At 50.1% G+C, this 13,931-nt stretch overlaps 1 protein-coding gene across 2 annotated transcripts in view; it reads right to left on the reverse strand.

Moving 5' to 3' along the window:
- The window catches only part of OLFM2 (olfactomedin 2), an 82,919-nt gene that overhangs the window by 2,849 nt on the left and 66,139 nt on the right, over positions 1-13,931 (reverse strand). For both annotated transcript variants that reach the window (XM_003316100.5, XM_009434658.4), the window contains exons 2-5: positions 4,083-4,232; positions 1,165-1,311; positions 713-932; positions 257-363 (exon numbers count right to left, since the gene is read on the reverse strand). In XM_003316100.5, the coding sequence (XP_003316148.1) occupies positions 257-363; positions 713-932; positions 1,165-1,311; positions 4,083-4,232 (624 nt within the window). The remainder of the gene's footprint in view (positions 1-256; positions 364-712; positions 933-1,164; positions 1,312-4,082; positions 4,233-13,931) is intronic.

Here is a 13,931-nt window from a genome sequence, read left to right on the forward strand (position 1 = left end):
CCTGAGAACTGGTCAGTAGAACTCAGTAACCATTAGCCACTATACAGACACTGGAGGTCAACAGAGTGGGATTCACAAGGCTGCAAAGCCCTTGGTCACTTGGGGGTTACTGGACAGGGAGGTCCAATGGCCCTGGGGGATCCAGGAACTTTGGGCTACAAGACAGTCACCAGTGTGGACTCCCTAGGCACCTATGGGCAGTCAAAGGCTCTGTCCCTCCCAGGCCCTGACCCCAGGGGTGGGCGCAGTCACTCACCCGGCTATCCGCACTGGGGGCCATCGTGTCAGTCATCCAGGAGCCAAAGCGGGACCCCATGGCCCGAACGGTGATGGGGTTACTGACCCCGGTCAGCTTCCCACAGCCTGGGAGGCAGGAACAGGGGGAATGAGGATGGGGAAGGGAACAGCCCAAGAGAGGCCGGGCAAAGATGAAGTGCTGTGATCAAGTTGGGAAAGCTGGGACCAGGGATGAGAGAAGACTCAAAAATCTGGTCCCAATATGTTGTTCAGTTGTGAGTGAGGGGTTAGAGGCCAAGGGTCAGGGCCATTTCCAGCTTCTGGACTCAAGTGTAGCCTTAGGTAGGAAGGTCAAGGGTTGAGGTTTAAAAGTTAGAGGTCAAAACCGTGTCCAGCTTCTAGGCACAAACAGGTGATATTGGAGTTGGGTGTGGCAGTCAGAGATCAGGGGTCAGGGTCAAGGGCCAAGGCATACCCAGCTTCTGGGCGCAGGCGTGGAGCCGGGCCTCCAGGGCCATCACCCGTTGCTGCAGGTCCTCATACCCGTAGGCACCCATCTCCTCCTGAATGGCCGCCAGACTGCCGGAGAGATTCCTCACCTCCTCCCGCAAGCGTACAATGGTCCGCGTGTCTGCCTTGTACTGCTCCAGGACCGAGCTCAGGGGCAACAGTTCCGTCATCCTGTCCTTCAGCTCCTGTGCATCAAGATGGAACCATGGCCAAGCCTGACCCCTGGCCTTTGACCCAGACATGACTCCAACCTCTGACTCATAACTTCACCCTTTGTCTTTGATGCACACCTGGCCCTTGACATGTGGCTCAGATTGGACCCTAGATTCTTCCCAGACATGACTCCATTGTAGGAACTAATGGATACCAAATCCCAGTCATTTGTTTGACCTCTGGTCTGGACACAGGAGGACCCACCTGGAAGCTCTTGGCCGAGAGGGACCCATCAGCTGCCCGGAGCCGCGCATCCAGGCTCCGCATGAGGGTCTCCATGCCGCGTACATACTGGAGGTCGCGATACGTCCGCAACTCAAGGACCTCCATGGACTGGGAGACGTTCTGGACCTAGGAATGGGGACAACTGAAGGGACCAGACCTCCTTCCCCAAATCCCAACCCAGAGATGCCACAGACAAGAGCTGGCAGGAACAGAGGCTGTACAAACCCCACACCGACGAGGCCACCTTCTCCTCCCCTGAGCTTACCAGCAGCCTCCCAATTGCGTGCCCAATCCATCCATCCATCCCTCCCTCCCTACTACCCACTGGCTCCCATCTGGTCCACCTACCACCACCTCTCACCTCCTCCCTAGTCTCCCAGTTCCACCTTCATCCCCTGTAGTCGATTCTCTACACAGCAGACAGAAGGAACGTTCAAAACAGAGATTGGATCACCTTCCTCCTCCACAGATCCTGTGCTGGCTGGTCCTGCCCACCCCCCGCCCAACCCACTTCCTCTCTCTTTGTTCTCACAGACTCTAAGCTCCTTCCTTCTGCAGGGTCTTTGCACTTGCTGGTCTCTCTACCTGGAGTGCTGTTCCCCCAAGTTCCCATGGCTGGCTCCTTCTCATCCTTCAGGGTTCAGCTCCAGCGTCCCCCACTCAAAGCAGCCTTCCCTGACCACCCTGTCCGGTAGCCGCTCACTCACTCTCCTCTTGCCTGGTCATTTCCTTCCCAGCTGTGACTATGTAGAACATTCTTATCCATCTGCCTCCTTCAGGTGGGACCCTCAGAGACAGAGGCTGCGTCTAGCTTGTCCACAGCTTAACCTCCAGTGCCCAGCACTGGCCTGGAGTAGAGGCCCAATAAGTATTTTTTGGCTGAATGAGTAAAATAAACCTCCCTTGCCCTGGCCTCTCCTGACCCAACCTGAGAGCACCCAGCTCCCACCTCCACCTGGCTACGGTGAACTCCACCTAGAAAAGTTGAACTCCCCCTGGCTAAGGTAGACTCCCATCTGACTAAGGTGAACATCTGGCTAAGGTAGCCACCTTGTTAAGGTGAACTCCATCTCTGGCTTAAGTAGACTCTCACCTGGCTAAGGTAGACTCCAGCTGGCTAAGGTGAACACCTGGCTAAGGCAGACTCCCACCTTGTTAAGGTAGACTCTCACTTGGCTAAGATGAACACCTGGCTAAGGTAGACTTTCACCTGGCTAAGGTAGACCCTCACCTGGCTAAGGTAGACCTTTACCTGGCTAAGGTAGACTCTCACCTGGCTAAGGTAGATTCGCATCATCTTCACCTGACTAAAGTGGACTCTGCCTGGCTAAGTTAAACCCAGTCAGAGTTACCACTGGATGCTTGTTGAAATACAGACTTTCCTGTACAATTATTCACATGACACTTGGAAACTCTCAGAAACCCAGCAGCCTAATACCCACCCTGAATGCCACAAAACATTTTTACATACTCTTCCCTTCTCCACAGTTTCACGTTTCAGCTACCTGAGGCCAACCACAGTCCAAAAATATTAAGTGGGAAATTACAGAAATCAACAATTTGTAAGTTTTATTTATTTATTTATTTGAGATGGAGTCTTGCTCTGTTGCCCAGGCTGGAGTGCAGTGGTGCCATCTCAGCTCACTGCAACCTCCACCTCCCAGGTTCAAGCAGTTCTCCTGCCTCAGCCTCCCGAGTAGGTGGGACTACAGGCACACACCACCACGCCCCGCTAATTTTTGTATTTTTGGTAGAGGCTGATCTCAAACTCCTGACCTCAAGTGATACACATGCCTCAGCCTCCCAAAGTGCTGGGATTACAGGCGTGAGCTACCACGCCTGGCCCAGGGGACTATTTTCTCTTGACCATGATCAGAGGTAGAAGGAAACTTTTATAGGAGCCTCTTGAGGTGGAGGGTTAGACCCTCCCCAAGGGGCACAGAATGCCTTCTTAGCAGGTGAGTCTGGTGAACTGCAAAGCTGGGTGGGACATGCCTGGTGGACCAGAGCTCACACACAGGAGACTCAGATGCTGCCCCTCCGGTCTTCCTTCCTTCCCCCCACCCCAATCCCAATAAGTGCTTGGCTTCTCTCCCAAAAAAGCATTGAACAGGCTGGGCGCAGTGGCTCACGCCTGTAATCACCACACTTTGGGAGGCCAAGACAGGCAAATCACCTGAAGTCAGGAGTTCAAGACCAGCATGACTAATATGGTGAAACCCCATCTCTGCTAAAAGTAAAAAAATTAGCTGGGCGTGGTGGTACACGCCTGTAATCCCAGCTACTCGGGAGGCTGAGGCAGGAGAATCGCTTGAACCTGGGAGGTGGAGGTTGCGGTGAGCCGAGATCGCGCCACTGCACCTGCACTCCAGCCTGGGCGACAGAGTGAGACTGTCTCAAGAAAAAAAAAAAAAAAAGCATTGAACAGATATTGGATAAAGTATCCATCTGGGCATGGTGGCTCACACCTGTAATCCCAACACGTCGGGAGGCTGAGGCAGGAGGATCACTTGAGCCCAGGAGATTGAGACCAGCCTGGGCAACATAGGGAGACCCCGTCTCCACAAAAAATATAAAAATTAGCAGGGCATGGTGGTGCATGTCTGTAGTCCCATCTACTCAGAGGCTGAGGAGTGGGGATTGCTTGAACCTAGGAGTTTGAGGCTGCAGTGAGCTGATCGTGTCGCTGCATTCCAGCCTGGGTAACAGAGTGAGACCCTGTGTTAAAAGGAAAAAAAAAAAAAAGGACCTGCCTGGAGAGGAGCTGGATTATCAGCCAGCTCTGAATAATTTGCATAGCTGGATATGGCCACTGGCTGACCTGGATGGGGCTGGAGGGCGGGGTGAGAACTGGGAGATTTTCCCAGCTGCCCCCAGGGCACCTGGAAGGTTCTCACCTTCTCCATCAGTTGCCGCAGCTCCCGACTCCTGCCGTCTCGAGAGCAGGTACTCTGCGCTGGGATCACGGCCGTGCAGATGCATTTCCCGTCAGGGGCCTGGGCTGAGGTGTACAGCTGCCAGCCCTCTTCTGGGCTCTGGAAGAGAGTCTGCAAAGAGGTGGGGGTCAGAGACTGGGATCCCAGTGAGGGTCTCGCCTCGCCCTCACTGGGACAGGAAGGGGGCCCAAGGAAACCACAGATGCCCTTTGCTGGGCTCCAGGCATATGCCAGTGTCTGTTGTGTGTGATCTCAGGCCCTCCTTAAGGAGCCTTATTTCACGGATGGCAAGACTGAGGTGCAGAGGGGTTAAGGAACACGGCAAGGAATTGGAGGACTCAAATCTTCTCCAAGACCAGAATTCATTCTCTCACACAGATTCGCACGCACACAACACTGTCTCCGTGACTGCCATTAGAACAGAGATCCACTCAAATAACCCCCAAACCTGGACCTCCTCTCTGCTTCCCCAGCCCACAGTGACATATCGGCTCTGGAGCTATCTCAGGGCCACTTAATTTTTTTTTTTTTTTTGGTTTGTTTTTTGTTGTTGTTTGTTTTTGAGACACAGTCTTGCCCTGTCACCCAGGCTGGAGTGCAGTGGCGCGATCTGGGCTCACTGCAATCTCCGCCTGTCTCCAACACCTGGCCTCCACTCCAGCCTGGGTAACAGAGTGAGACCCTGTCTCACAAAATAAAAGGATCTCACCTCAGGTGATCCACCCGTCTCAGCCTCCCAAAGTGCTGGCATTACAGGCGTGAGCCACCGTGCCCAGCCATCAGGGCCACTAAATGTTAAGTGCAACCCTGCTGTGCCCCCACCCCACCTGGAGCCACCCAGGCAAAGTAATGGCAGACAAAATGCTCAGATAATCCAGTGACCAATTATGGCTTTGTTTCCCAAGCCATGCTCCTTGCAACACTGGTAATCTTACCAGGTGTGCTGGGAAAAGGATGCTCTGTGGTCAAATAAATGTGTGTCACTGGGTGAAACAAGTTTTGTTACTGCAGGACTTATCAGAGGCTTAGAAATGCTAATAAGTACCAGGGAACTCTAGACACAAATCATAAACTTCCAAACTGATTAGAAGACACCCCTGAGGCAGGTGGATCACCTGAGGTCAGGAGTTTGAGAACAGCCTGGCCAACATGGCAAAGCCCCATCTCTACTAAAAATACAAAAATTAGCCGAGTGTGGTGGCGGGCACCTGTAATCCCAGCTACATGGGAGGCTGAGGCAGAAGAATGGCTTGAACTTGGGAGGCGGAGGTTGCAGTGAGCTGAGATTGCGCCACTGCGCTCCAGCCTGGGCGACAGAGCAAGACTCCGTCTCAAAGAAAAAAAAAAAAAAGAAGATATCCATGAGAGTCTCTTCTGTCCCAGGCATAGGGTCTGGGATAGGATCAAGGAAGAGAAGGAATGAAGAAAACATGTGGTGGTTGTCCATGGAGCTACTAGGAGAGACGGACATCAACCACTTAATGCCATTGATACTTCTAGAACCACATGCTGCAGTGAGTGCTTTGAAGAAGTAGTGCAGGGAGTAACAGGGGGTCTTCCCTCAGGCTGAGGGTCTCTGAGGAGGTGTCCAAGAGAATGGGCTCTTGAGATGAACTTGAAGGACGAGTGAGACAGAAGAAAAGGAGAAGGCAGGGGACATTTCTATCATTACAAATCCTGATCAATGTCTGGAGGGACCCAGGAATGGTGGCTCACGCCTGTAATCCCAGAATTTCAAGAGGCTGAAGGGGGTGGATCACTGAAGGCCAGGAGTTTAAGGCCACCCTGGGCAACATAAAAAGACCTCATCTATACTAAAAATTAAAAAAAAAAATTAGCTGGATGTAGTGGCATGCACCTGTGGTCCCAGCTACTCACAAGGCTGAGGCAGGAGGATTGCTTGGGTGCAGGAAGTTGAGGCTGCAATGAGCTATGGCTGTGCCACTGCACTCCAGCCTGGGTGACAGAGTGAGACCCCATCTCTTAAAAAAAATAGAAAGGCCAGACGCGGTGGCTCACACCTGTAATCCTAGCACTTTGGGAAGTGGAGGCAGGTGGATCACCTGAGGTCAGGAGTTCCAGACCAGCTTAGCCAACATGGTAAAACCCCGTCTCTACTAAAAATACAAAAATTAGCCGGGCATGGTGGTGTGCGCCTATAATCCCAGCTACTTGGGAGCCTGAGGCAGGAGAATCGCTTGAACCTGGCGGGGTGGGGGCAGCGAGCTGAGGTTGCAGTGAGCCGAGATCACACTACTTTACTCCAGCCTGGGCAAAAGAGCGAAACTCTGTCTCAAAAAAAAAACAGGATGTGGGGGGACGTGAGGGTTGTGGGGTGACTGGCTTGGGCTTGCACACGTAGGTGTCATTTGTTCAAAACCTGAAGTCTTTGTTCAAGACCTGAAGGAAGTGAGGGAGGAGCCATTTGGATGTCTGGGGAAGGGGTTCCAGGCAGAGAGAACAGCAAGTAGAAAGGCTGAGGCAGGACCATGCCTGGTGTGTTTGTGAAACAAGGAGGAGGCCCATGTGGCTGGAGCAGATTGAGTAAGGGGTAAGTGGAGGCAGATGAGAGAAGGGAGGTGATGGGGCAAGGCCTTGTGGGAAGCAGTGAGGGCTCTGGGTTCTGCCCTGAGGAAGGTGGGAGGCATGGAGGGTTCTGTGCAGAGGCGGGACGTGACCTTACTTGGGTGTTCACAGTGACCTCTGGCTGCTCTAGGGAACGAGGGAGGGAGGCCAGGGCAGGGGTGACTGCACAGATCCAGACAGGTGATGATGGGTGGTGGCCATAGAGGCGGTAAATGGAAGATTCTGGTCCTATTCCAGGATGCATTCTGACAGGCATGGAAGAAATTCTGATTTAAAAAACCCCAGTGTTTTACAGAGAAACAAAGCACCACAATCATTGATCATTTGCACAGCCGTTACTAGATCTCCCAGCAGAATCGGTGCCGTGAGCTGCAGCACAGATAAACCAAGCTGTGAATTATGAGCAATCCCGGGGACTCCAACTATTAGCCCACCTTTTTCTCTCCCACTCAATCGAGTCTTTTTTTTTTAAGGCTTATTGGAATATGAGCAAATGATATAATTGTACAAATTGTACAGATGAGCTTGACTCCCCCACTAATCTATAAGGAAAACAAACCATTCATAAACGCCAGCTGAAACTATTACAGTCAGTCATTCTTCGAGCCTTTGTACACCCTTCCTAAATGGGGGGAACCCCCTCTTTGTAAGTTGCACATCCTCAGCCCTGGCAGCGGAGCACAGTAACTCACTTTCTCCGCCTTCCTTGTACTCAGGTAGGAGCTGTGTGGAGCTAACATTCACTGCAGGTGCGCCCAGGATTGGACACAGCCAAGAGCTTTCTCTGGTGGTCATATCCCACCCTGCCGTTGCATGGGGCCAGCAGAAAATACACCCAGCAATCCTCAGAGATGACCCACAGGCATTCATGATTAATACCACCCCTCTTGCCTCTCCAGTGGGAAAGAACTCGAAGGTGTATGTTCCATGAAATCTTCCAGGGCAACCCATTAGATTTGCACCTCAGTTGTCCACAGCAGCAACCTGCTCATTACTTCTCTTTTATTTATTCGTTTATTTTATTATTTTTTATTTTTGAGACAGACTCTCGCTGTGTCACCCAGGCTGGAGGGCAGTGGTGCGATCTTGGCTCACTGCAACCTCCACCTCCTGGGTTCAAGCGATTTTCATGCCTCAGCCTCCCGAGTAGCTAGGATTACAATCACCCACCTCCATGCCTGGCTAATTTTTGTATTTTTAGTAGAGATAGGGTTTCACTACGTTGGTCAGGCTGGTCTCGAACTCCTGGCCTCAAGCGATCCGTCCACCTTGGCCTCCCGAAGTGCTGGGATTGCAGGCGAGAGCCACTGCGCCTGGCACATTTATTTATTTTTTTAAGATGGGGTCTTGCTGTCGCTCAGGTCTGGGTCTTGCTGTCACCCACCACTGGAGTGCAGTGGTGCAATCCTAGCTTACTGCAGCCTCGAACTCCTGGGTTTAAGCCATCCCCACCCACATCTGCCTCCTCAGTAGCTGGGCCTACAGGCAGGTACCAACACACCCAGCTTTTTTTTTTTCCTTTTGTAGAGACAGTCTTGCTTTGCTGCCCAGGCTGGTCTTGAACTCCTGGGCTCAAGCGATCCACCTGCCTCAGCCTCCCAAAGTGCTGGTATTACAGGTGTGAGCCACTGCGCCTGGCGTACTCATTAAGTCTCCCTGCACGGGTTTCCTTCACCTCCTCTCTCACTTCACTGCTCCCCCACTGGTTCTTCCTGGGGTATCTTAGGTGGATACTTGCACTTAAATCCTCCCTGAAGGAGCCTGACCTAAGACAACAAGGATGGCCCAGTACAAGAGGAATACCCCAAGAAAGCCTGCCCCTTTGGTTCTGGGAGGATCCAGAACTACTCTCCCACCTCCCTTCTTCTTCTTCTCCTCTTTTTTTTTTTTTTTTTTGGAGATGGAGTCTCACTTGGTCACCCAGGCTGGTGTGCAGTGGTACTATCAGGGCTTTTGGCAGCCTCAACATCCTGGGCTTAAATAGTGATTCCTCCCACTTCAGCCTCCCGAGTAGCTGAGACTAAAGGCCTTTAGTCTCACCACCACACCTACTAATTTTTAAATTTTTTTGTAGAGATGGGAGTCTTGCTATATTGTCCAGTATGGTCTCAAACTCCTGGGCTCAAGCAATCCTCCTGCCTCAGCCTCCCAAAGCACTAGGATTACAAGGCATGAGTCACTGTTACCTCTCTGTTGTTTTTTTTTTTTTTTTTTGAGAGGGAGTCTTGCTCTGTCGCCCAGGCTGGAGTGCAATGGCGGGATCTCGGCTCACTGCAGCCTCTGCCTCCCAGGTTCAAGCAAGTCTCCTGCCTCAGGTTCCCAAGTAGCTGGGATTACAGGCATGCACCACCACGCCTGGCTAATTTTTGTATTTTTAGTAGAGACAGGGTTTCACCATGTTGGCCAGGCTGGTCTTGAACTCCTGACCTCAAATGATCCACCCGCCTTGGCCTCCCAAAATGCTGGGATTACAGGCATGAGCCACCGTGCCCGGCCCTCCCTTCTTGATAAATCTAATTCTTAAAAAAAAACAAAACAAAACAAAACAAAAAAAAAAACAAAGAAAAACATCAAACAGGAGCCCAAGCATCCCTGCCCCTCCTCCCCTGGCTCTAGTCCCCAAGCAATTTGGATAGAAACCCTCAAGGAATATCTTTTGTGCAGAGACAAAGCCGCCGGTTCAACGTAATTAACATCTTCCTACATTGCCTAGCGTGTCCTTTGAAGCAAATAAGCCATTTTCTCTCGACAGAGGAAATATTGAATTGTAAAAGAGAAGCAAGATTTAAGTGGTGCAGAGAGAAGGCCTCCATGGTTTTCCTAAAATAATTGTCTGCGTTGGACGCATCTCACCGGAGTGTTCTCTGCAGCAGTGTAATTAAATGCCTGGGTTTTGGCTGCCAGATCGCAGCAGGCAGAAGTCCTGAGTTTTGCCCATTGGGTTTAAGTTCAGATATGCAGTTAATGCATGTCCCTAGGAACCGCTGGAATGTTCTGGAATGTACCATGTGCTAGCTCTCCCAGACTGGGTCTAGCTTGGAAACAAAGTCAAGAGTTCTTGGCAGTCAGAAGACTAGAGAGGAACAGAGAGTGTCCTACTGTAGGGGAAATGCTTATAACAGCAGGTGCAAGAACACAGGCGTTCTCCAGCATAGAAGTCTGTGGTCTAGCAGCCTGTCTCACCTCGGATGTGGCAGATGTACTAAAGAAGCCAACCCACTTTTTTTTTTTTTTTTTTTTTTTTTGAGACAGGGTCTTGCTCTGTTGCCTAGGCTGGAGTGCAGTGGCATGATCGAGGCTCACTGCAGCCTCAACTTCCCTGACTCAAGCAATCCTCCCACCTCAGCCTCCCGAGCAGCTGGGACTACAGGCATGCACCATCATGACTGGGTATTTTTTTTGGTAGAGACGGGGATCTCACTACATTTCCTAGGCTGATCTTGAACTCCTGGGCTAAAGTGATCCACCCGCCTTGGCCTCCCAAAGTGCTGGAATTATAGGCGTGAGCTACTGCGACGGCCCTGCCAACCCACTCTCTCTTTGCTGAGCTCTTGGTTCAGGGTTTAATATTCCTGCTAATGGGCTTTAAGAGAGTGAAGCTATGCACTCAAGTATCTGTTCCTCAAATGTCTTTTCTGGCTGAAATCTTTCAAAAACTTTTGCTGAGGCTGCCCTAATTAAACACCAGCCTCTAAAACAGGTCCAGGATTAACTGAGTAGGACACAGGCAGGGAAAGTTGTTCTTGCTGTCGGGCCAGGGATCATCATCTCCTACTACTCCACCACCTATATCTTGGTTCAAAAACAATTCCTGGTGGCCGGGCGTGGTGGCTCACGCCTGTAATCCCAGCACTTTGGGAGGTGAAGGTGGGCGGATCACCTGAGGTCAGGAGTTCGAGACCAGTCTGGCCAACATGGTGAAACCCCATCTCTACTAAAAATACAAAAATTAGCCAGACGTGGTGGCAGGCACCTGTAAGCCCAGCTACTCAGGAGGCTGAGGCAGGAGAATCGCTTGAACCCAGGAGGCAGAGGTTGCAGTGAGCCGAGATCGTGCCATTGCACTCCAGCCTGGGCAATAGAGCGAGGCCCCGTCTCAAAAAGCAACAACAACAACAAAAAACAATTCCTGGTGTTTCCCTGGGGATGGAGGCATTGCTACAGAGTCCTGGGGACAGGAGAAGCATTGGCTATCAGGAAGTAGCCAACAGGAAGAGAGCAAGCGCCTGCCTCTTAATAAAATGAGGCTATTATTGTGTTTGAGGCTGGATAATTTAATCAGGAAGCCAAGGCACCTTGGGGCTTACATATTTATTTGTGCCCTGCCTTGTTCCAGAGAGGACTCTTAAGTGGTTTACAAGGATATGTAAAATACCATAAGATAGCGCCAATTAAATATGAGAGCGGGGATTAGATATTTTTGGAGGACAGCCTGCCAGTCCACAGCCAAGCCATTACAGTTTCTGCAATTTGCATTTTATTCGGCCAATCCAAAGCTAAGAATTCAGCCCGTGGAAACTTTGTGGACAGCATCTGATTGTTGCAAGGGAGGTTCATTAAGCATTGTTTAAAATTGGACAATTAGAAATTAATTTGATCAAAAGCTATTACACATGCTAGAAAAAAATTTTGTTTTTTTTTTTGGAGACAGGGTCTTGCTCTGCCATCCAGGCTGGAGTACAGTGGCGTGATCATAGCTCACCGCAGCCTTGATGTCCAAAGGCTCAAGTGATCCTCCCACCTCTGTCTCCTGAGTAGGTGGGACTACAGGTGTGAGCCACTAAACCAGGCTAATTTTTTTTTTTTTTTTTTTTTTTTTTGAGATGGAGTCTCCCTGTGATGCCCAGGCTGGAGTGCAATGGCGTGATCTTGGCTCACTGCAATCTCCACCTCGAGGGTTCAAGTGATTCTCCTGCCTCAGTCTCTGGAGTAGCTGGGATTACAGGCACCTGCCATTATGCCCGGCTAATTTTTGTATTTTTGTAGAGACGAGGTTTCACCATGTTGGCCAGGCTGGTCTTGAACTCCTGACCTCAGGTGATCTGCCCGCCTTACCCTCCCAAAGTGTTGGGATTACAGGTGTAAGCCACCACGCCTGGCCCAAGCTAATTTTTAAAAAGATTTTTTGTAGAAACAGGGACTAGCTATGTTGCCCAGCCTGGTCTCAAATTCCTGGGCTCAAGCAATTCTCCCACCTCAGCCTCCCAAAGTATTGGGATTACAGGCGTGAGGCACTGTGTCCAGCCAATTTACAAATTTAAGATGCATCTACAGAATGAGATACTATGCAGTCATTAAAAATTAGAGATTAATGGAGATTTTAATCACCATCTTTAAATTTATCTTATTTTCCAAGTTTTCTACAATGAACGTGTATTGTTCTTATAAAGATTTTTAGGGCCGGGTGCAGTGGCTCACGCTTGTAATCCCAACACTTTGGGAAGCCAAGGCAGGAGAATCACTTGAGCCCAGGAGTTTGAGACCAGCCTGGGCAACATAGTAAAACCTCATCTCTACAAAAAATTTAAAAATTAGCTGAGCATGGTGGCACATGCCTGCAGTCCCAGCTACTCAGGAAGCTGAAGTAGGAGGATCACTTGAGCCCAGGAGTTCATGGCTGCAGTGAGCTATGAAGGCGCCACTACACTCCAGCCTGGGTGACAAAGTGAGACCCTATCTCAAAAGAAAAAAAAAAAAGATTTTAAAAAGTCCCTTAAATTTTTTTTTTTTTTTTTTTTTTTTTTTTGGCAAGGGAGAAAAAGAAGAAAAACAAAAGCAGGGACATAAAACAGAGCCAGAAACGAGGCTAAGAAAAACTCATCCCTTAAAAACCTGAACAATCAGCATATGGCCGGGCCATAAGTTTGGCTCCAAGCTCCTTAGCAGCCAACTCAGAAAGGGAAAGCTGGTCATTTATGCGGTTCTCAGTGTCCTGAAACAAAAGTACACCAGATGCTCAGGAGAAAGCTCAATTATTTTTGGCAGGGATTTCTCCCACAGTCCTCCCAAAAAGGATTCCACGTGATGTCACCAGCATCTCTCCGGGCAATATCCTTACGATAGAAGTGACTAGTTTCCTCTAGATGTTTCTTATTCCTCCTGGGATGGTAGAGTAGGGCCAACTGGTAAGAGCAGGCTCCTGGAGTCAGGCTGCCTGGGTTTAAGTTCTGGCTTCACCATTCGCTTGCTGTGTGACCTCAGCAAGTGGCTTAACCTCTCTGTGTCTTAGTTTTTTCATTTGTACCATGGACATGATGACTACCTACTTCTCTGGGTTGCTAGGAGGATCAAATGAGTTCATAATATATATAAGAGCAATTAGAACAGTCATCAGCATGTAGTAAGAGCTACACAAGTGTCTGCTAATACTATTATTTTTATTTTTTAAGAGACAGGGTGTCACTCTATCGTCCAGGCTGGAGTGCAGTGGCACAATCATGGCTCACTTCAGCCTCGAACTCCTGACCTCAAGCGATCCTCTGGCCATCAGCTTCCTGAGCATCTGGGACTACAGGCATGTGCCACTACGCCCAGCTAATTTTTTATTTTTTGTAGAGATGGGAGTCTTGCTATAATTGCCCAAGCTGTGTTTGAACTCGTGGCCTCAGACAGTTCCTCCAGCCTCAGACTCCCAAAATGCTGGGATTACAGGCATGCACCACTGCACCTGGTTAATTTTTAAAAATATTTTTGTAGAGACAGGATCTTACTGTCTTGCCCAGACTGCTCTTGAACTCCTGGCCTCAAGCAATCCTCCAGCCTCAGCCTCCCAAAGTGCTAGGATTACAGGCATGCACCACTGCACCTGGTTAATTTAAAAAAAAAATTTTTTTTGTAGAGGTGGGGTCTCACTATGTTGCCCAGGCTGGTGCAGCAGCACACTCATGGCTCACTGCAGCCTCGGATTCCTGGCCTCAAGGGATCCTCCCATCTCAGCCTCCCAAAGTACTGGGATTACTGGCCTGAGTCATCACACCCTGCCCTGCTATTATTATCTTCATAACACTCAAAAGGCCAATTTGGTAACTTCCTGAGGTCAAACGGTGTGAGTCTTGACACAATAAAAAGGATCTGGCAAAGTCTCATGGAGTTGGGGTTGAGGCTGTGGGATCATGAGGCAAAGAAAGTCCAACGAGGGAGAGAGGAGAGTGAGGGATGAGAGGGGACACTTGCTCCATCCTAGTCCCCACGTGGCCCAGCTGGCTTCCTGTTCCAGAATATCTC

This window comes from Pan troglodytes, chromosome 20, assembly GCF_028858775.2.
Source record: "Pan troglodytes isolate AG18354 chromosome 20, NHGRI_mPanTro3-v2.0_pri, whole genome shotgun sequence".
Classification (NCBI taxonomy): Eukaryota; Metazoa; Chordata; class Mammalia; order Primates; family Hominidae; genus Pan; species Pan troglodytes.